The sequence below is a fragment of the Balaenoptera ricei genome, chromosome 5 (assembly GCF_028023285.1).
Source record: "Balaenoptera ricei isolate mBalRic1 chromosome 5, mBalRic1.hap2, whole genome shotgun sequence".
In the NCBI taxonomy this organism is placed as follows: Eukaryota; Metazoa; Chordata; class Mammalia; order Artiodactyla; family Balaenopteridae; genus Balaenoptera; species Balaenoptera ricei.
The window spans coordinates 70811716-70835691 of NC_082643.1; the positions used below are offsets into that span (position 1 = coordinate 70811716).

The window sequence follows — 23976 nt, forward strand, 5'->3', positions numbered from 1 at the left end:
TTAGTTAAACAATGATTCTGCTGCAGATGAAACCATGCCAGACCAGCCTGATTTACTTCTTCAGTCTCAAGATTCCACGGGCAGCATCTCAGCAGAAGAAGTGCTGCAAATCAGAGATGAGACCCCAAGTTTGGAAGCTTCTCTAGATAATGCTAACAGCCAGCTGCCTGAGGTGGGGAGACATGGGGGCTGGTGCATGGCCAATCTGGGCTCTTTTTAGCAATCTGTTATACCCCTTGCTTTTCTTTTGAAAGAGTTTTCATCTGATACGCTAATTATTTGATTTGTTACCAGTATTTCTAACCTGTTGGTTAAGTGATATAGTCTAAGTGAAATAGTCAGATCTGATGATTGAAAAAAAAAAAAAAACAAAAACTTTGATAGATTAAGGAAATGACCTACAGGTTAAAAATAACCCTGAGTGTTTTTAATGAGCATTTTGTGCTGCAGAATGTGATTAGGTTAATGTGCAGGCGCTTCTCTGGGGATGGGGAGCATCTTCTGTGGCGCTGTACCTTCTTTGAAGGACCGCTTTTGTTTTTTCTTCTCTTTTTGCTTTGTATTTGGGTTTTTGTGATTGGTGCTATAATTGGGATGAAAACCTCAGGCCAGCTGTGTTAGCAGTTGGTTAAAATGAAACCTTTTAGAAAGATTTTGGAACTACTAGTATTATGTTTTTTGGAAAGGCGTGTGAGAAGTAAGCCAGATTCCAAGCTAATGACTGACCAAAAATAAGTAAGTATTAGTTTTCTTAGTTTTTTTTTTTTTAAGATTATTACAGATATTTTTTAAACTGTAATTGCTATAGCTCTCTCATATATGCTATTATGCCTTGGTATTAGGAAAATACTATATTTTGTTCAGTGTTAACCAAATTAATGTAGTTATTAGATCTAGACCAATCTAGTTGTTAGATCTTATTATCTGAGTAAGTTGAAATCTCATGTTCTTATTACACTGACAATGTATTGTAGATCTTTACAGTAAGCAGATATATTTTGAAATGAAGGCATTTGGGGAGTTTTTTAAATGCTCATATTAGTACGGCTGAAGTTTAGGTAATTCAATTCAACAAATATTTATTGAGATTTACTAGATGCTGGACATTCCATTAGGTGCTAGAAAGATGAATAAGACATTACCCTGTCCTCAGAGTGTCCATTGTCTATTAAGGGAGGCAGAGATGGTTTAAAAAAAAAAAAAAAAAAGGGCAGTACATGCCAATAAGAGAAACTCAGTAATAGACATGCTCAAAGCTTTGGGAAAACTCAAAGGACAACCGATCAGCTGTGCATTAGGGGTGATGGTGGCAAAGGATGGGCTTCGTGGCAATGGAGACATTGCAGGCAGAGGGACATCATGCAGAAAGACATGGCCATGTGAAGTAACATGGAATGTGCAGGCAGCAGCAGGAAATTCAGTCCTTCTAGAGAATAAAATGGCAGGAGGAGGAGTAGCAATAGGAGAGACGGGTGAGTCTAAGACATGCTGGGTCCTGCAGGCCGTGCTAAAGACACGCTTTATCTTGAGATGATAGGAAGTCATGAATTTTCATTCTTCCCAGAGATGCCTGTTATGTGACAAGCCCTGTACCAGATACCAACGTGGGAAGACGGGGCACACAGGCAGTCAGACATTTAAGCAATATTTATTTATAGAGCCCCTACCGTGTGCTGGGCGCTGTCCTAGGCCCTGGGCATATGGGCACATAGCACCGTGTGAAACAGGCAAAGGCTCCTGGTTTATGGAGCTTAATTCTAGTAGGAGAGACATAATAAACAGGTAAAACAGATAAAATAGAAATGATATATCTGAAAGTGATCATCTTACTATTCATACTAAGAAAATCTGACCGTAATGTGGACTTGGTAAGGGAGAAAGTTAGCTAGGGTGGCATTTGAGGTGAAACAAGTGACGAGAAGGAGCCAACCCTCGAAGGTGTGGAGAAAGAATGTTCAGGGCCCAGGAAACAGGAGTGGAAAAGGCCCTGGTGTGTCTGATGACCTCACAAGCTGGCTCTTGGGGCTGGAGCACGGTGAACCTGAGAGTGGAGTCGGGGAGAAGGAGCTGGAGGGGGCCAGGTGCCCTCAAGGGCAATCTTAGAGGCCACACAGCAGGTAACCATTGGAGGGTTTTCAGCAGAAGGAGGACATGATCTGATTGTGTTTTTTTCAATCTTGGCTTTTTCTCTGGAAAAGGGAAAGTCGGTTCTAGTACCTATACCTGCCACGTGGAGCTTGCAGTCTGTCATCAAGGAAAGTTAAAGTCCGATCAGTGTTTTAGTAAAGTCTCTGACTGAGCTGTGGAGGAAGGATTGGAGGAGGCTGAGATGAGGAGACAAACGAGAAGAATATCAGCAGGAGATAAGGGGTCCTGAACCGACAGAGTGCGTGGACAGGAAAACGTTTATGGGGGGAGCTGGCAGGGTTCCGAGCTGCGCTTTAAGTAGACTATATTACTTTCAGTGTTGGAAGGCTTGTTACCCGAGCATTAGCTACTAGTTAATCTAAACTACTGTGTCTGGTGTGCCTCATAGCATGTTACTGGTCAACAGACATTCTCGTTAGAAACAATGGAAAACAGCAGGCTGATACTAGAAATACCTTTTTAACAAAAGCAGTATGGTTAATGGTCATGTGCTTTAATTTTGTGTAGTTAACAAACAGGGAAATCTTTTATTTTTGGTAATTAAAATAGCTGTAATCATAGTTGGTGAGTAAACTACCTCCTGTAAATCATTCATATTTATTGGAAATGAATCGGAAATTCATATATATTTCCACACATATTGGAAATTGTGTTATTTCAGATGAGATCATTCATCCGACAATATCTAATGGGCCTACTTCTGAGGTACTATAAAGTTCCTGAGGATACTTTTTTTTAAATGAAGGAAAAACACTTTAATTTACTAGTTTTTTTCCCTTTTACAGTAGTGCATTTCAGTATCACTGTAAACTTTGTGGCACTGGCAGATGAGAATGAAGGAGATATTTTTGAATCGTACCATTTCTTTTAGAAATAATTCTATTGACATTAAAATTATCACCAAAAGGATGGCTGTCCACCAGAGAATGATTCAAGTTTGTATCTGCTGGATATGATGGCCTAATTTATTTTTCCCTGGTGTGCCAAACAGTGTCAAATGACCCAAAATTGTGCCTTTAAAAAAAGTATGAAAGCACTAATATATTGAAATAAAACCATAACTCTATTATATAGAGTTATATATGAGTTACATATGCTATGCATATTGCTATAAAGCAGTTTCTTAAGAAGAGGAATACAATTAATTGTAGTAGATGAAACATTTTATGAACTAAAGAAAAAATCCTAGAAATGTTTATTTGAATTTTTCCCTTTAAATTATGTTAATATCGGGAAGAAAAAACGTAATAGGCTAAAGCATTCCACCTCAAGACAGAAAATTTAGAGCCCAGTGTGTCCTTCCCTTCTCTATAATATATACAAATTACTCTAGAAGGGATTATGTCCTTGTGTTTATCAGAGAAACCTCCACAGAGGGATTTCTTCTATTATCTATAATAGTTTAGATACCGATTCATGTGTGACAGAAATTATTCCTTATAGGAAATGAAACTTGGAATAGAAGTGTGCGTGTGTGTGTGTGTGAGAGAGAGAGAGAGGCAGACATTGTGTGATAAGGTAAAGTTCAAGAAAATTTGATTCTCACCATCTGTGTATAATAGTGGAATTCATTCCATTAACCAAAAAGCGCACTCTTCATGAATTCTAGGTGTTATTAGAAAATTTCAGCATATACTATATAATAATAATTTTAGGTAAAACATCTATTTTCAAATTATTATTCAAGAACAAATGACAACAAAATACCGGTGTACACTAATGAAAAGTGACGGCATTAAACTAAGAAGTTTGGTGGGTTATTTCAACATGATACGTAGAAGGAAAAATATCTTTCCAAATAACTAATGCTTACCCCTTTAATGGCCAGATCTTTAAGAAAAAAATTCACATGGAAACCTTAAATAGAGTGTATTGAATATAAGCTATTGGAGCAATTAAGGAATGATTATACTATATTATTTATAAAGTACTATCCTGTGAAGACTCAAAGAGTTTGTGCTTTCCCTGCATAACTATCTCCAGACCAGTGTTCCCTTAGTACACTTTGTGTTTTCCTGCCATGTTTCTGTGGCTTCGATATCTTCTAAGTCCTTTTCCCTGAGACACCATCTATCTTAGCTTGGGCTGCTATAACAAAATACTGTCACCAGGGGTGCTTATCAACAACAAAATGTATTTCTCACAGTTCTGGAGGCCAGGAAGTCCAAGATCAAGGTGCCAGCCATTCGTTGTCCGGTGAGGGCTCTCTTCCTGGGAGCTCTTCTTGCTGTGTTCTCACGTGGTGGAAGAAGAACAAGCCAGCTCTCCGTCCTCTTCTTATAAGGGTCCTAACCCCATTCATGAGGGTTCTACCCTCATGACCTAATCACCTCCCAAAGGCCCCTACCTCTAATACCATCCCATTGGGAGTTAGGGTTGCAACATATGAATTTTGAGGGGACAGAAACTTTTGGTCCATAGCACTATTGCTACCCCATCTTTATCAAAGCCCACCGTATGTTGTTTCCTCCAAAGAGACTAGTCTTCATTGCCTCAACCAGATGTGATCTCTCCCTTCTTTGAGTACCAGTAGTCCTCTGTATATCACGTATATTTACCTTACATGTACCATACTCTACTGTATATTACCATCATTTGTACATTAGCCTAACCTCATTATTAGTTTGCACACTAATTGTAGTTATTAATTTATCCCAGAGCACCCAGCCCAGAAGCTGGTCAAAATCCTTCATTTTATACATGAATTTTACGGATGAGGTCTGAGGTCAGGGGCTCTGGATTTCACTTACTTTTCATAATTTGGAAGGAAAATTCTATTTTTATCCATGAAAAAGAGATAAGGAACTACTGTAGAACTAAGTAGTAACCTTAGGTCTAAGTACTGAAAGAAGTTCATCTTTATTCCTAAAGCTGTGAGACTATTAGTGCTTACTTTCAAACTGATTGAACTAATGTCCATGCAAATTAAAACATCTCTGGTGTTCGGCTCACTTAAACCAGTCAGGTGGCCCTCGCTGTTTTCGTTCAGCAGCCTCCTGATTGGTCAGGACCTGTTCTTGATTCACGGTAGCCCCACAGGACCAGTGGGTTAACCATTTTGAATGACCTCCCCTTCTTATATCCACGATTCACTGGGTATAAGGTTCAAGCATAATGAAAGAAATGACATTTCAAATAAGAGAGAATTTATAGTAATAACACAAAGTTATACTTACGTAGAATTAGAATATGTATGAGAGAAGGTATTATATAAGGATATATTTCTAAGTAAACACCTAAATCCTAGTAGGAGAAAAAAGATCTCCATGATGTTTCTAAGTGGCAATAGGTGATACATTTTAATTTCAAAATATTTTAACGCTGGAAATATTTTTAAAAATCAATTTTATATGATCAGAGTCCAAAAATTCCAACACTTAAACTGTGTAAATGAAGACTGCCTAGTAAAATAGATGTAGGTCGGTGGCAATAGTCATTTATTCTGTGTTGGTAAAATTCTCTTTAATGTTTTTCAAGTCCATAAAAAACATAATTGTTTTACAGGATACAAGCTCAGCATTAAAGGAGGAACAAGTTCTTACAGCCTTTGAAGATGAAGAGTCGTATATTATTCAAGAACAGCAGGATTCTCTCGTGTGTCAAGGGATTCTTGATTTAGAGGAAACTGACATGCCAGAGCCTTCGGCTCCCGAGAGCTACCCCGGGTCAGTCTGTGAAGAAGATGTCACCTTAGCTCTGAAAGAACTGGATGAACGATGTGAAGAAGAGGAAGCGGATTTCTCTGGGCTGTCTAGGTGAGAATACAGTATCGCAGACACAATAATGAGGTGATATTTTCTCTCCTATCCCCTCCCAAAGATGGCCCTCTGTTCTAGTAAACGGACTTTCATTCCTGTGTATGTTTCCAAGGTAAAATGAGTTACCTCATTTTTACGATGGGTTTATTTTCTATTATTGACATTCACTTAAAGAAAAACAAGTAGGCCATTCTCAGAACATAGGGAGTAGCATTCTGCATTTAGAAGTACACCAAATACCTATTTTGGCAAAATGCCAAATGGCCGAGTGTTAAAATCAATATTGGCCCATGGCCAGAACCAAGTATCAGAATCATGGAATGAACTCTGTGATACCAGAACAAATCTGAAATAGGTTCCAAAAATTATTTTATAGTTTTATTATCAACAGTCATATTTTTAAAGTTTGACTTATATAATGGGCAAAAGTGACCATTTCTTACTACTGTCAGATGTTACAGTGCTCCTTTTAAATGTTTATGCACCATAGCTTCAAAATTATCACAAAGTGATAGCTGAATTCTCAAATAGGACTTTTTTTCACTCATGGGCTGACAAAATTGAATAATCAATTATTACATAAAGTTCTTAAAAGAAAGTTTGGTGGCTGTTATGTAGCTTAAATACCAAACAATTCTATAATGATGAGACTTATGATATAATGTACATCTACTATTTTGCTTTTTAAATTAATTTTATAAATATTTGTGACTCAAAATAATGTTCTTTATAAGCACATCTAATTTAATGCACTCTCTATCAGTGTATTTCTATTCAACAGTCTGAAGCTCCTTGATAATTATTTTATATAAAAATTAATAGTTAGTAATCAAGTATATCAGAGCTTTACTCCTACAATAAAAGCTTTTCATTTATATCAATACTTCAAGTGATAATTGAGTTTTAACATATATAGCACATGAGGAGATTTTTCACTCTCAGCGTATCTGGAATGCCTACCTACACTTGAAAGTGCACATTCAGATGTTAACAACAAATCTTGGTGACACACCTTGTTCATATTACTGACTTGGATGTGACAGTAGCCTATGCAATCACTCACTCATTGATCATACACAAGTTAAGGGACACCAGAAATGATGCAGGGGTAGATACTCAGCTGTCTGGCTTTCTAAAAGGCTGCAGCCAAAGAGCTGACTTTGGCCAAGCACTGAAGTTGAAATAGAATTAAACATCCTTACTAAATATAGCGGTATATCTACTCAAGCTTAGAGGATACATTTTGTTCAAATCAATCACCACAGTGACATTTTAAAAATTAAACTTTTTGAGATACAATTTTTCACTTCAAATGTCTGCTGCATTTTGATCTTTTCCCCCCGCAGTCTTCTCAGATCCCTCTCTTCCATGTGAATTGCTCCGTAATTTCTATAAAGCCTTGTGGAGCTACCCTGTAATGTGAAATACGCAATATTAAGACCCAGAGTCACACGTATCTTTATAGGATGCCCAACCCAAATACATCTCCATCTTTTCCCATTGTCTCATTTTTGTATGTATTATCTGACTGTGGGGACTATACATTTCTCAGAGAAAATGGCCAGGCCTTACGTTTCTTTGAGTCAGATCTGTTACTGCCATACTGCTAGACATTATAGTATATGTCATGGCTTTAACACTGGGTTTGGTCCCATTTGAAGTCCTGGCTTCAAATTCTGGCTCTGTCATTTCCTACCCAGTAGCCTAGGCACATCATTTAACTTTGCTGAACGTTTTGTTTCCTCACTGGTAAAAAATCAAGATAATAATAGTACTTAAGTGTCCTAAAGTTGCAGTGGAGATTGAATGAAAACAATCTGTATAAAGCACCTAATATATAGCCCTTGACATAAAAGTACATGACAAAAACTTTAAAAATATTATCATTGTCGATCTGGGCCTGTTCAAATAAAAAGCCTCCAAAATTGACCATTTAAAATGAAAGCATTCTAATCTGTATTATTCATAGAAGTTACAGAAATTATTCCATAGCCCTGGCCTGTGCTAGGACTTGAGCTGTTGTAAGCTGGTCATGTGAAATTAGATTTCTAATTCCAAAGATGCTAAGAAAGAACAAGATGCTAGAAAGAACAGGATGAATAAGAAAATCTGCTTGTTTGTGCTTTCTCACAAAGTTTAGGTGGTTGCACATTTTCTAAATTCTTCATTTCAATGTGTATATACGGGTAAAAAATAATCTATGTTAGGTGACAAACTATTTTAAGTAATTGAGTGTATTCTTTTGCGATAGTATTATGATGATGATATCTGTGTTAACAGTCAAGATGAAGAAGAGCAAGATGGTTTTCCAGAAGCACAGACATCACCTCTGCCATCACCATTTCTCTCTGCCATCATAGCCGCTTTTCAGCCAGTAGCGTACGATGATGAAGAAGAAGCCTGGCGCTGTCACGTCAATCAGATGCTGTCTGACACCGATGGGTCCTGTGCAGTGTTTACTTTTCACGTGTTTTCTAGGCTGTTTCAGGTCAGTGAGGTTTAGGGTTTCTGAATTCATATTATAGTTACCTGATAAAGTTATGGGGTTTTGGCTAAAATCAGTATCAAATTTTAATATTCCCACTGATTCCCTTTAAAAATTTTTATTTTCCTAAGATAGTGATGTTTAAATTTACACTTTAACATTGTAGCACTGCTGGGACATTATACAATGACTACTACCGATATCGCCCCTAAGGCAATTAGAGTAAAACTTCAGAACAACATCTGATAAGTTTTCTGCAGTATGCTAGGCACTTTCAGGGACACCAAAGAAATACAAAGCATGGTTCCTGCCTTCAAGGAGCTTATGTCAGTATCATAAGACAACTTATCATAAAGCGTTAAATTCATTGGCATTTTCATCACTGTGTGGGGACCTTAAAAATTTTAGCCAGGGTTGCTTCCAGCCCTAAAAATAATATGAGCTGACATTTATTGAGCACTCGGTACATGCTAGGCGCTAGGCTAAATGTTCTACATTAAGTAATTCTTACAATAGACCTATGTAACGTAGATGTGTTTTTAGCATTCTGTAGCTAGGGAAACCAAGGCAGAGAGAAATGCCACCATTTAAGTCATTATTTTCCAAACTACCTGCCACCTTTCCTCCCTACCTCAGCAACTTTGCCCATCTTAGAAAACCCAGCTCAGTACGTATTCTCTCTGAGGTTTCCCCAACCAACCACTCCAACCTTCGGTCTCTCCCTCCTGGAACTTCTTTAGTGCTTATTAACTGGAGCATTTATTTATTTAATTCTGTAGTTTTGCATTGCTACTCGGTTTTCTATTTATATTCTTTTAGTGCCAGAGATATAAATTTCTTGATGCCGAAGACTGTGGCTTATGCTTTTTTTTTTTCTAATTAATCATAATGACAACTAATGGTGCTACACATATACATGTAGGTACACGTTAAGTATTTGTACAGTAATTACACTGTTGATTATACTAATTCATTGAGTGCTCACTGTGGGTCAGGCACTGTCTGATTGTTTTATGTGAATGAATATTCTTGAGTTTTGAGAAGGTATTACCCTTGATGCATTTTGATGACTTAAAGTCAGAAGGCAGCTCATAGCCAAGGAGATTTTTCACTACTTTTACTGAAAGTTTCTTTCAGGTAAAACTTAACTTTAGAAGAGCTAATTCCTCACACATGTGAGGACTTTATTTCCAACAACGTATATAGCATGTATTCCTTCTGTCTTTCCTAATGAAAAAAACCTCAGGAATGGGGAGATGAATGGCCTGTATCAATAGTTTCTTTTTTCAGGAATACTGTTCTGTAAATACTGTTTTGATCATTTTTAGAAATTACCACGTTTCCTAAAGAAGTGCCTAAAAACAGATCAGTTTTAAGAGTTCTATATATCACTACAATAATAGTTTTAAAATAAAAGGTGGCTCTAATTATAAATTATGCTTTTTTACTTAAACATGAAAAAAGGCTTTCATTTTCATTTCATACTAACATTTTTCTTATGTTTTCTCCATAGTCAATTCAAAGAAAGTTTGGAGACATAACTAATGAGGCAGTCAGCTTTCTTGGTGAGAGTCTGCAACGCATTGGTACCAAATTTAAAAGTTCACTGGAAGTGATGATGATGTGTTCAGAATGCCCGACAGTCTTTGTGGATGCTGAAACAGTAAGTTTTAACATGAGGGCTTATTATAAAAACTAAATTGAAATGGCATCATTCAGTAAATGGTCTTTTTTTAAGGTAATTCAGAATTTTGAAGTCTGAAGGTTCATATTTTCAACTTGATTATAAATATCTAGCAGAATATAATTCCCGTGTATCATATGCAGTGGCTTGTGACTATTTCTGATTCTGGCCTCTCCCTGCCCTCACCCTCCACAGAGTCCTAGATGGGGAAGCTGAAGAATCATGCTCTAGAGATGTGTACTTTTCCTGATTCCTGAGTAAAAGCGGGTAGGAGAGGGCTAGACCTCCCCCCATGAAGAATCCAGAACTCCCTGGTCTTCCCCACTTGTGTCCAAGCACGCCTGTAGATTATGTATTAAGGTTTTTTTAAAGAATGAAGGTTTTAAAAGCTTCAAGGGTATTACCTTTAAGGTATATCCTGGACTGACATGCCATTTTTGCCTGAGCCCATTTTTGAAGGCAGTTGAAGGCATGCTTATCCTTCTGACATCCCTGAAATTGCACTGCACTTCTCCTCTGTTTCAGTGAAAGGTCAGTCCTTAGCATGGGACAGCGTACAGTTAGGGAGGCCGGCTTAAGCTGGCCTGAAAACCAAAGTTTTTGGTCTCAGGATTGTGATCAGAAACGGTGACCTGGATCAATGTGTTTCTGATTTGACAGCTGATGTCCTGTGATTTGCTAGAAACACTCAAGTTCAGTGTTTTGGAATTGCAAGAGCACCTGGATACATACAGTGCCAAACGAGAAGCAGCTGAGCAGGTCAGTCTGTTTTTACCGTGTGAAATAAAGTAGCTGCTTGTGACACTAGAAGCGCTAACCTGGCATAATAGCTGAGATGGAAAACAGAACCTATTAACACTTGCCTCAGGGTTATACTGAGAATGTTGGGGCCTTGGAGCTCTCTGTCCACTAAATTCCTATTATTAACACTTGCCTCAGGGTTATACTGAGAATGTTGGGGCCTTGGAGCTCTCTGTCCACTAAATTCCTATCTTTAGCTTTTAGAAATTGGCCCTCTAAGAGCCTAAGAGCACAATGGAAAATGAGCTTTATAAAACGCTTCTGTGTTGAGACTATAATAGCTGCTGTCAACATTGCAAGCGGGGGTATAAAAGCAGTATTTCCCTGAGAAAGGCACAGTGATGTTGTGGTCCAGAAAAATCTGCAACCTGTGACAAAGTGGTGATCTTTTTCCAGTGATGTGTTTGTGTACGTGGGCAAGCAAAGGGAGAAATAAGCACGCAGTATATTACAGATATTACCTGCAAAGAAATGTTTAACTCCAGTCTGGCACTGCAAAACACAGCCGTTCTATTCCCTGAGAGTAAATCCAGTGTATTTTCAATTGGCAGGGAAAGAAAAACTTAAAGGAAAAAAAGTTTCTCCTTTTCACACAAACTGCATACAGCAGGCATTTTTTCCCTAGAATAGGAGATGAGTCTTTCATTAATAAGTACTAAATATCTATCACATGTAAAGGCCTATGCAAAATGAAGTGTTAAACCTGGTTCTTATTCCCTAAATATTCTAGATAGGAATATAAAGCACAAATACTGTGCATGAATAATTAGTAACAAATGTTTAAATTATAGCTATAAATAAAAGTACTGGCAATGAAAGAGACTTCCCCAAATCATACAGGTCTAACAGAGAATGGATGCAAACCAAATCTATGATTTCCAAGGAGAGGTCAGTTTTGGCTGATAGGAAAACTTCATGGAATAGAGATGCAACCTTAATCCTTGACAGATGTTAATTTTAGATTGGGGGATTAATCTCAGGAAAAGAATATGGTATAAGAAAATACTTATTAAGGGGGTAGTGATCTTATATCTGGACTGAAATAGTAATGACAGATTGGAGAAGAGGAGAGTTTTCAGTAGCAGGAAAGTATCGGGCAAGATCTGGTCATGTTACAAATAATGTTGCTGTGTACCTTCTTATACATGTCTTTTACGTATATATGTTCACATACCTGTTGGATATCTATCTAGGAGTGGAACTGCTGGGTCACAGGGTATACACATCTGTTCAACTTTAGTAGATTCTGCCAAGCAGTTTTCTAAGAGAGGTTACATCAATTTACAATCCTATCAGAAGTGTGTACAGGAGTTACCATGCCCTAATACCTTTGCCACCACTTGGTATTGCCAACTTTTAACATTTTGTCATTTTTGGTGGATGTGAGGTAGTATTTCATGATATTATTTTGCATCTGTCTGATGACTGTTTGAGCACCTTTTTTTACAGATATCTTCATTTAGCTGTTTTGTGAATTGTGCCTAAAGTATCTTGCCCAATTTTGTAAATGGGTTATTTGTGGTTTTCTTATTGATTTGTAGGAGTTCTTCATTCTAAACACAAGCCTTTTACTGGATGTATGAATTACAAATTTTTTCCCCCTCTGTGGCTAGCATTTCCCCTATCTCAATAGCATTTTTTTCATCAACAGAAGTTTTTCATTTTACTTAGGTCCAAGTAATCCATCTTTTCCATTATGGTTAGTGCTTTTGTGTCTTCAGAAATCTCTGTCTATCCTAGAAGGTTGATTGCTGTGATAATAGTCCCCATGAATCATGCTCCTCTGTGTCCACGCTTCTTTGCAATATGACTTTGCTGTTCCTCCCATCAAGAGATGGAATCTATTTTCCCACCTCTTGAGTCTGGGATGGCCTTGTGACTTGCTCTGACCAACCAAATTAAGAAGTGATGCTGTGCAACCTCTGAGACTAGCACTTAAGAGGTATTTTGCAGCTTCTGCTTTTGCCATCATGCCTGTCAGAGTGTAAATTGGAACAAACTCTGGAAAACTATTTGACCTCCAGCCTTCCGGAGGATGAGAGGCCATGTGGACGAGAGTGGAGGCACCAGCTGACTGCCAGCAATGCCAGGCACCTGAGGAAGGCCAGCTTGGAACTTTCAGCCCCAGTCAAGCCATCAGATGACTGTAGACTCATGAGTGACCCTAGGCAAGACCAGAAGAAACTCCCAGCCAACACAAAGATTTATCTTGTTGTTTTAAGAAGCCATTAAGTTTTAGGGGTGGTTGGTTATACAGCAATAGATACCACTTACAACAGGAGAACATCAAATACCTACAAATTAAGTCTATTTAAAGATGTGCTAAACCTCCACACAGAAAATTTCAATTATTACTGAGAGAAACTAAAGGCCTCCCGAATAAATGGAAGGCTATACCATGTTTATGAATCAAAAAACTCAACAGTGTAAAGTCATTTTTCCCCAAAATGATCTATAGATTGAACGCAATCTCATTCAAAATTTCAGACAATATATTCATGGAAATTGACAGGCTGATTACAGTCTTGAACACAGGTCAGGAAACTATAGCCCTCAGGTCATATCTGGCTCCCTGCCTGTTTTTGTAAATAAACTTTTTTGGAACATAGCCATCCCATTTGTTTACCTATTGTCTATGGCTATTTTGCACTGCGACACAGAATAGTTGCAACAGAAAATCTGTGGTTTGCAACACCTAAAATATTTACTGTCTGCCCTTGACAGAAAATGTCTTCCAAATCTTGTTCAAAAAGAGCAACAACAAGGTCTAAACAACAGAGTTAGACCTACATCCAGTAAGACCTATTAAAAATCTCAAGAGTGTAGTGCTGGCATAAAAATAGACAAATAGACCAATAGAACATAACAGACCCACACATATATAATCATATAATTTACAGCAAAGGCGCTATGGCAATGCAGTGGGAAAAGAATGTTCAATAAATTGTGCCGAATCAATTAAAATATTTGTATGGAAGAGAAAAATGAATTTGATTCCTTCCTAAGCTACCATCTCACCATTTCTTATCCTATCTATTCTGTTACTTTTTCCTTCCTTTCTTAACTTCTTTTCTATCAACCATTTTTCATTATTCAGTTTTTCCCTTCTAATAGTCTTTTAGTTATACATTCTTTTATTATTCCTTGAGTCTTCTAAGGATCACAGGTGAAAGCCTGGGGTACTTATCAGGACCCTGCTCTCTTGGCAGGAATTGAACAATTTTTATCTCATCTCCCAGCACCACGAGACCAAAAAGTCTCTGCTTACCTTTTCATCCTCCCAGACGCTGTCACTTGCTTTCTTAGCCTTTCCTCCTGCACATGACAAACATAGGAACAAGTGCCCCAGGAGCAAACTGCACACAGACTGGTAGGCTCCCTTCTCTGCAGTTATCTTTTCTCCAGGATCTTGGCCCTCAGTACCTCACTACCTGTGATAGCCCTGTTTTCCCAGCCCAGTGAACTATAAGCCACTACTTTTTGTTCAGCTTCTGAGCCCATGGACATCAATGAGCAAGTCCCCTAGGGTAATGCTGGAATCAGTGTACAGCTCCCTTCAGTACTTTTCTCTAACTCCCTAAATCCTCCTGGCTGGTGGTATTCAGCTTCCATGGTTGTCCTTGGAGGACTGGCCTTATACAAGCTACCCCATCATACCCAGAAGCCAAGCCTCTCCAGTTAAATTTTAACCTTTATTTGAGCCTTGAGTAAAAAAAATCCCTTGGGGGGAAAAAAAAAAAAATCCATCATGACAGGAAGACTGTTACATGTGAGTTGGAGAGTATTCTGTACACAGTATTCTCTACTGTATCTTGTATACACTGACTGGGGAGGTGTGGACCTGTACTTTTTCAGGCCAGTGTGCAGCCATGGGACAATCGGGTTGGGGCTTTTCTTGTAACAGAATAAAAATCAGAAATAATTACGTTGAATAGTGCCCCCCAAATGCCATATCATAGGCATACAGTATAAAAAATTATATTTAGTAAGAACAAGCCATTAAATAAGCAATTGAAATTATTTTTTTCAAATTTATCAGTATACTTGGACAAACTGGGCCGGACTTATGATGATGAAGTGTATAGGCATTTTAACATTTTGCGTGAATAAAGATTAAGGTACAGATTCCATGATAGATGTCAAGAGAATTTTGCTCATATAAAGAAATCTGCTAGATAGCTTTTGACAGTGACTGCCAGCAGCCGTATCTTACTAGGAAAGCCTAACATGTTTTTCTTCTGAGATGCTGTCAAGTAAAGAGCCTGAGGGCCCGTGCAGGCTGAGGAACCAGGATAAAAGGGACATAAGGTCAAAGAGATTGTTTTGAAACAACCGAGGCATCTAATTTTCATTCTTTGCACGTAGACCATTAACAGCTACAATTGAGAATTTCAAATGTCTACTACTGAAATATTTTCAGAGTAAACAATGTAGCTAGTAGTTTTTCTCAAAGTCCTAATGACTTCATCTATATATATATATTAGTTTTATTATATTTAATCTATCACACAAAAAGAACTAGGAAGTCAAAAGAACTGGTAATATTAATAATATCAAACCGTCGAAACCTAGGAGCTTAACTTGCAGGCTCTAAGCTTTCACTTTAGCTTGGAAATTCTATGACTCCAGTGTTTTTTCCCCACTAAACCATAGTGCTCTTATTTTCTTTTTATCTGACCGAGGAAAAGGTACCTTAAATAAATATCCAACTTTAGGACTAGCCCCTGGAAAAGGAAAATCCACATTTGGCTTCTGTATTCAATATTCATTGGAGATAACGTTCGTCATTTATTGCTGTCCAAAAAGGAAGAAAAAATAAAAAGAAACAAAAACAAGATTTAAAATGTATTTTAGTTTCTGTTTCACTAATTAAAAGTGACACAAGTCTTCTGAGAATTACACTTCCGATAAGCAAACGGACCTGGTTAATTCTAAGTTGCCTTTATTAAATTGACAGGAGGGGAAGCCCATCTTTCATTTCCCCATCTTACATTAGGCAAAGGTCAGGTATAGGTTGTGAAGATTTCCAATAAAATCTACAAAATGAATATTCTTTACGGAGATGGAGCGCCACAAGGCCCTGGAATAGAAGACAGCTGATTGTGTTTCCATTAGTAAACCGTCCCCAGCGTGTGCATGTAGCCACATACACAGTATCCTCTGCTTGGGTTTGTTGCATACAAATGATTCGGCTCAAATGGAGATGAAAGTCTATGTCTACAACCAGTCCTAGAAATTCAAGTTCACTTTTTAAGACTGTTGTTTTATTTTTTTTTTTTTTAATATATTTATTTATTCATTTAGTATTTTTGGCTGTGTTGGGTCTTTGTTGCTGCACACTGGCTTTTCTCTAGTTGCGGCCAGCAGGCTTCTCATCGCGGTGGCTTCTCTTGTTGCGGAGCACGGGGTCTAGGCGCACGGGCTACAGTAGTTGTGGCTCGCGGGCTCTAGAGCACAGGCTCAGTAGTTGTGGCGCACGGGCTTAGTTGCTCCGTGGCGTGTGGGATCTTCCCGGACCAGGGCCTGAACCCGTGTCCCCTGCATTGGCAGGCGGATTCTTAACCATTGCACCATCAGGGGAGTCCAAGATTGTTGTTTTTATATGAGCAGGCCATTACAGTACCAACTTCATTATGCATTGTGCAATTACTGTATTAAAATTTACTGTTATTTATTTCTTCAGTGGTTAGACAATTGTAAGAGGACATTTGGTGCCAAAGAAGACATGTATAGGATAAACACAGATGCACAAGTAAGTTTCTTATTCTTAGTTTTGCTATATTTCTGTATCAGGTAAAATAATATGTATGCTCAAATGTCCTTGATATTCCTAGAAGTAAAGAATATTTGTAACATTTTTCATTTTTGTTATCAGAACAATCTTCGTAAAAGTTAGGTTCAATGGAATATTGGCTTAGTAATGAAAAATTCACTTTCATAAAAATGAACGGCCAGCTTATGACTGAAGCTTAATAACATTCCATAGATAAGCTCGATGAATATCTGGACAGTCCAAGTTGACTTTTAGTTGCATCTGCCTCTTTAAACATTTTTTCATTCTGCATTAGTACGCTACAGATAAATAGTCTGGTCAGGATAACAAACCTGAGTAATGTTATATACATTCATACTAGCCCTTCCGAAGCTGAAATTCTGATTGCATAAATTATGGTTTTTGCTAGTATAAAATTCAGTGAAAATAATAGTCATATATTTGCTTAGAGAAAAGTGCACATATGTAACACATACATTAAATGAGGATAAAATTAAGACCTACAAATCATTCTAATAGAAGTATAACTTCATATGGGGAACATGTATTAATCAGTTAACACCCTTTGCATTTGACATGAGAATTCTAACCTTTTACAACATCAGATTGTTATAGATTTCTAGTCACTGTAAAAGTTATTGTACTATTGTAATAAAAATGTGAAGTTTTACAAAACTGAAATGTTGAGAAAATAACAGTAAACTCTCCATAAATGTAAACTATTTGCCAGGCACTGTGCTGAGCGTTTCACATTTATGAGCTCTGTCCTTACAGCTCTGTCTAGTAGATGCTGTAATTAGCCCCATTACACAGATGAGGATACATAATAAGCAATTAATAAATATTTTAAAATAAATGAGAAAAAGTATATGCAAATTAAAATTGAGGCTCAGAGAAGCTAATTTATCTAAAATCAGTAAGTAAATAGATTAAGATTCAAACCTTGGAAAGCTGACTCCAAATCCTGCTCTGTCATAAAGAAATTGTCAAATAATCTGTGTAAAGAAAGAAACGAGGCAAGATAAGGAATTAACCCCAGACTAGAATTAGATCCTTTGGTTCTAATTCTGTCTTTGCCACTATGGCTTAAGGAAGTAACAAACTGCTTTTCTCACATATAAATCAGGTGGTTAGACTAAGTGATTTCTTATACCCCTTCTACCCTGAAGAAAATGAGTTCCATCTCCAGGAGTCTATGTCCAATTAATATAGCTTGAGGTTTTCTACTAAGTGAAAACTGAAAACTCTGTACATTGAAGACTTTCATTGGTATCTTAGGTCTCCTTTCAAAAATTCAGCTCCTTGCGAGCGGGGGTCCCTTTTTGCACAACATTATGTATTGTCTTTTGCTGTATACCAGTATAGTCTTTTGCATAATAAGCAATCAATAAATATTAAAAATAAATGAAGACTGTATATGCAAATTTCAGTACACTAAAAAGCAATATTTTTAAATGTACAGTGTTAACATATTTAGCGTGATTTCTAGTAATTCAGAGCTATGAAATTAATTATGTCTGTGTTATTTCCTACAGTTGTGGTGATCGTAAACTTTATCAGTGATTTCTTTTCCATTACATCCCAAAGTAGATGCTCTGGATGATACGTGTGTAGAGTCAGTTTTTATTTATGCTAACGGAAGTGAAAAAAAATATTTAAAAGTTCAAATTGTTTTTAGTTTCCACATAAAACTGTATGAAGTAAAACCTCAGAAATTTAGATATGCTAATATGTTTGACATTGGATTGTGCTCAACTAATATTCACAGGATGGCCATCTACATAATTTATGGTAAGCAGTGCGGAGCTGAAGTTCACCTTTGCTTAGCAAATCCCTTCTAAATTGATAGGAATAAATGTTATATAAACAGTGCTTCAGAGGAAACTATTTAGAAAAGCAGATTTCAAAAAGGACTTTTAGAAGCAATATTTACATTATGGCGATTGCTGTTTTAATTAGAAGTCATTCTCCTCCATTAATGAGACTAGGTCTAAGTTGCTGTAGATATTTTAATGTAATAATTTTTAAATATTCCATAAACTGGATGTTCCACTGTGTATTTTACGTTATCTCGTTTGATTCAAACCTAGTTGGGTCGAATTTCTGAGGTTTACTAAATTACATTTGCAATGCAATTTAAAACACACAACTGCTCTCAACATTTTACCTTCCGATTCAGCACTAATTATGGCAATTTAGGACTTAGGCAGCAAACGGTAGGCAACCCAGAATGAGCCACGCCAGAGAGAATCTTCTCATGGGCAAATACATGTTACATAAAATTATAAACCAATTCTTTTCTGAGAAGAGCAAATCATTTCATATTTTCTAATCAGAAGTTTTCCACTTTACTAACAGAAATTTATTACATTTGGCTTTTTTTTTCTTTGGAAAGGCTATAAAAACCCAGACAGAAGACCACTTTCAGTAGCCAACTTTCCCAATATCCCACTAGTTTTATTCTTTGTAGCTTTTGCACAAGAAATAAACTATAGCCTAAATGTAATTTAGCTGTTATTTGGCAAAGAGTGAAAAACACCCTGGATTGTTACAGTAAATGTCTAAAAAGTTTTATTCTGGAAATAGCATCATAAATTTTTCTTTTGGGTGTAATTTTAAATGTTCTTCAGTTTGCCTGGGACATCTGTGACCCTAGTTAAAATGATTTGTTACACTAATTCTTGGTCTTTTTCTTCCTTTGTATTTTTTGTGACCCGATCACCTTCTTGCTTAGCAAATGGAAATTCTAGCAGTAAGTGACCTGTCTTAATTTATAGACTACTTATCCATGTCAGACAAACTGGTTTTCATTTGCCACTTGTGACCTAGCAATGTTTTGTCATGGACTGCTTTAAGAGTAGTGTGTGCTTCAGTTCTGCATAACCCTAATCCATGAAATGTTTGTCCTACAAAGACAATGAGGTTTTATAATTAATCTGTACAACTAGCGGCTGCCTTTTTACACACCTCTAACATGTCTCCTTTTATATTTCTTAATTTTAAAAATCCAAGTGCGTTTGTTAATTTCATTGTCTTGTTTCAGTGAGATTACAAATTTGCTTTTTTTTAAAAAAAGGAACTCATTTTAAAGACAAACTATTCTTACTTTTTAGGTGAGAGGTTATCCAGAGTTTTACTTCTTGCTTTATCAAGCACTTGTCGATAAGTGCAGTGAGATTTACATCTCAGTGTGGCAAGAGTATATGCACTTGTAAATTCTTTTCGTTATGAAGTTAAAGTTTTAAGTTCTAGTGAGTTCTTTTTAAAGCATTCTATTTATTGCCTGCTGAAAAATTCTGTTTGTTTGTCTAATGTGAAAATGTGCTTCACACTAAAAATGAATTATGTGACCAATAATCTTTACATTTTTACTTTAATACCAGTCTTCAGAGCATCTTTCATCTGTCTTTCATCAACTTCATACCATATTAACGTGCTTACTGCAGAAAAATAAAGCTCAGAACAAATTTTTAACAATTATTTACTTATAAATTTTTATTTGAAATATGTTGTCTAGTCAAATATGGAAAATAACACCTAAATTTAACACAGTGTTATTTCTTTCTAGGAACTGGAGCTCTGCCGAAGGTTATACAAATTGCATTTTCAATTGCTGCTTCTGTTCCAAGCCTACTGTAAACTTATCAATCAAGTAAACACAATAAAAAATGAAGCAGAGGTAAATATTCAGTTGTACTAGGCATTAGTAACTGACCCTAGGAAATTAAAATACATACATACATATTTCCTTGCAGGAGCGCTGAAGTGAAAAGTCGCTTATAGTGAATCTTCCCCCACCCCACACCACCCCCCGCAGTTAAGCATTATTGGTTTTTGAAATGATGTGCTATTTCAGGACCTGTTTGTTAGTGAATCTGACAGCAGATATCCAGCGATCTGAAAAGATCCGAGACCTTAAAGGTCGCAGTAGCAGCAACAGATCATCTGTAATCAAAAATGAAGTAAAGCACGTCAATTCAATAAAGACAAAATTGTATTATGACACCCCCTAACATCTTGTCCACATAGTATTTCTATAGTTCAAGTAATGCACACAAGAATAAACATGTCAAGAGCACTGCGAATGTTAGAAATCGTGTCATGGATAGATTGAAAAGTAGGGACCTTAGTCTTTTTCCCCCTTGTCAACCGCTGGTACCAAAACTATCACTGAGGAAATCACTTCACTTTCTAAAATGGTTAAATTTATTAAAAAAAATAAACACGTACTGGTTTATATAAAATACCCTGGGTAAGTAACCCTTTAAAAATATAAAGACTTCTCATTACTGCCAAAATTTTTTTTCATGATCATCCCAAAATTCCAGGCCTACTGTTACCAAAAAAAATAACATAAATGTATTTTTACTATCCAAGATGAAGTATATATCACATGTTAAAACCAATATAAACATTGGTTGCAACCAATTATTTTAACTTATTACAATGTAACAGTTATTACACTTAAGACAACCTGTTTTATCAAGAGTATTTAAAGACTACTATTTGGCAGCTGAAATTATTTATTCCAACTGAATAGAGAACTTGAAATATTAACTGCCCATAAGGACTAAGTTTAACAGTTGAAAATAATCTTTAAGAGAAAAATACTACCACCATTAGATGTGTCTTCACAGCCAAGTAAATGCTCTTGTTGTTACTGAACATAAAATTTGATCCTTTTAAGGTATATTTATTTCTTTTAGGTCTTCAACATGTCAGAGGAACTTGCCCAGTTGGAAAGTATCCTCAAAGAAGCCGAGTCCGCCTCAGAAAATGAAGAAATTGACATTTCCAAAGCTGCACAAACTACTATAGAAACTGCCATTCATACTTTAATTGAAACTTTGAAAAATAAGGAATTTATATCAGCTGTAGCACAAGTCAAAGCTTTCAGGTAAATTGTGAAGGGATTTATAGGAGATGCCTTTATACCTAACTGGAAGTTTATAAAGATTGGGTTTGGTTTTCAGTTTGATGTTTCAATGTTATATCTTTGTGAAAGGAAAACATGACCTTATTTTGTACAGTTACCAATGAAATGACACCAATTTTAGATTTTGTTCATTCTGTGATACTTTCAGTAATGTTTGCTCAAATATTAGAACAGATCCTCAGTGATTCAAAAGGAAATTATTTTTATAGGTATTAACTTAAAAGTAGTTGTTATCTTTAATAATTACTTTGAGTCTCAGGACTTAAAAATACTGTGTGTTTTCAGATCTCTCTGGCCCAACGATATCTTTGGCAGTTGTGAAGATGACCCTGTCCAGACACTGTTACACATCTATTTCCATCACCAGACCCTGGGCCAGACGGGAAGCTTTGCAGTCATAGGCTCTGACCTGGACATGTCAGAAGCCAACTACAAATTGATGGAACTTAATCTAGAAATAAGAGAGTCTCTACGCATGGTGCAATCATACCAACTCCTAGCACAGGCCAAACCAATTGGAAATTTGGTGAGCACTGGATTCTGAGAAACTTCAGGCATTTAGGAAGAGACTAAACTGAAGGCGATCAAGAATATTAACAAGCACCTTCTATGGACCCTTGCAGTTCACTGTCAAACTTTACCAGGGGTAAAAAAGTAAGAACATCAGAATCAGATCTGAAGGGAAAAAAAACGAATCGTTTAACAGCTGCCAATACCTCCCACAATAACTGTATGAAGAAAGAATTTTTTTAATTACTTAACCTACGTGAAAAGAAAAGGGCTAAAAGTGATGCATACAAATATATTACTTTCTGGAGAAAGAAAAGAATTCTAAGAATGTCTGCAATAATGGCCTCTAATACTGAGACATTGGAAAGCAGGTGAAATGAGGCTGAAATTGAGGCTGGTTCATTTTAGCTGAAGACCTGCAGAGATGCTTGGATTTCTCGTAGTCACAAGCATAATCGACAGCTGATACTTAATCATCTACATGAAGAACATACAGTCGGATAGATATACACAGAAAGACTTCTTTGCAAAAACCATTGATTTTTTTTTTTTTTTTCCCCAACATGTGGGATAAGGGCATGGGTGTTTTGGTTTTTGGTCTGTATAAGGAATTGTGTGTGTGTGCGAGCTGAGATGTGTGAATATGTGATTTGATAGTCATATTTTCAAGGTATGGATGTTTGGTGATAACGTCTCAGAGCATGCCTAAAAGAGCACTGCAAGATTATTTTTGAAAAAATTTTATTTTATTAGATCTAACTCTTCATAGTGTGTAAATGTTAGAACATTTTAATAATATTTTAAAACTGGGCTTTCCCAGTATTTCAAAAAGAAATAATATATCTGTTAACGTTATTGGAATGCTGCTCAGTTCTCTGATCAGTGCTTATGTTACGATTGTTGATAACTAACCAAAGTAGATGCCTGCAGAGACTTTAAAATGTAAAATAAAGATGTATGCTGCCCGTCAGCTCTTCTCATTAGAAAAGTTAACTTATTTTACTCCATAATTATTATTATAGAAACTGTATAGATTAAAACCAGTATTTTCTTGTACATTTGTGCAATGCACTGTTATACAAGAAGAGGTGTACAAAGCTAAAGAAAAAATTGTGGTCATTGATGGTAAAATATATGACTTGCAGGCCCTGAAGTCTGCAGAATTCAAGGAGAGAGATGCAAATGCATTTTTATATGTTTAATTCAGGACTCACATGTTTCAACCCTAAAGGAACCTGGGGCTATGGGGGAAGATGAAAGGAAGCCTGAAGACTGACTACCAAAACATGCAATATACTTATTCGCTGTCCAAGCCTGTAGCATAACATGAACTGGATTCTCTGTCCTTTTTTTAAATAGCATTTTGTAAAAGAAATGAATGTAGTCCCACAATTCCTCTGATTTGAAAGGAACACCTTGTATTTTTTATATGCATCTCTTATCCACTGTGACTTTTCTTTTAAACTGGGCTCTGGGATTCCAGAGTTTAGAATGTAGAAATGAAATGCTTGGCTTTGCCTTTTCTTGGTGGTGCAGACCCTGCCAGAAATGTAATTATGCTCAAGTGCATTAACTGAGGGCCCTGTGCACGCCGCTGGACTGCTGACTAGAGTTATGTTACCTGTAAAATTCTGTAACTGGTCACAGCACATTCATAATCACTGTATTTTTTGACCCTGATAAAAACAATTATTTTGATGGTGTTCTGGTACTGTAAATGGTGTCCTTTAAATTATTTAATAACTTCTGGGTGCGAGGCAGGAAGAGAGGGGTGGGTGTCTGGAGACACACCACACTTTACAGCCTATCTTACCATCCCCTATTTTTCTCACCCTCCTTATATCCTCCTTTTTTGTTAAAATAAAAAGCATTGTAGCTGTT

At 36.7% G+C, this 23976-nt stretch overlaps 1 protein-coding gene across 7 annotated transcripts in view; it reads left to right on the forward strand.

Annotated features, from left to right (window-relative positions):
- FRYL (FRY like transcription coactivator) overlaps nucleotides 1-23976 on the forward strand; it is a 240196-nt gene extending 216220 nt beyond the window's left edge. For 5 of the 7 annotated variants that reach the window (XM_059923043.1, XM_059923046.1, XM_059923048.1 and 2 more), the window contains 10 exons: nucleotides 5-172; nucleotides 5653-5903; nucleotides 8187-8394; nucleotides 9905-10054; nucleotides 10736-10834; nucleotides 16560-16628; nucleotides 19384-19401; nucleotides 20218-20328; nucleotides 21356-21546; nucleotides 21871-23976. In XM_059923043.1, the coding sequence (XP_059779026.1) occupies nucleotides 5-172; nucleotides 5653-5903; nucleotides 8187-8394; nucleotides 9905-10054; nucleotides 10736-10834; nucleotides 16560-16628; nucleotides 19384-19401; nucleotides 20218-20328; nucleotides 21356-21546; nucleotides 21871-22129 (1524 nt within the window). In that variant the 3' untranslated portion in view covers nucleotides 22130-23976. The remainder of the gene's footprint in view (nucleotides 1-4; nucleotides 173-5652; nucleotides 5904-8186; nucleotides 8395-9904; nucleotides 10055-10735; nucleotides 10835-16559; nucleotides 16629-19383; nucleotides 19402-20217; nucleotides 20329-21355; nucleotides 21547-21870) is intronic. The other 2 variants (XM_059923047.1, XM_059923049.1) reach the window with 1 other exon arrangement.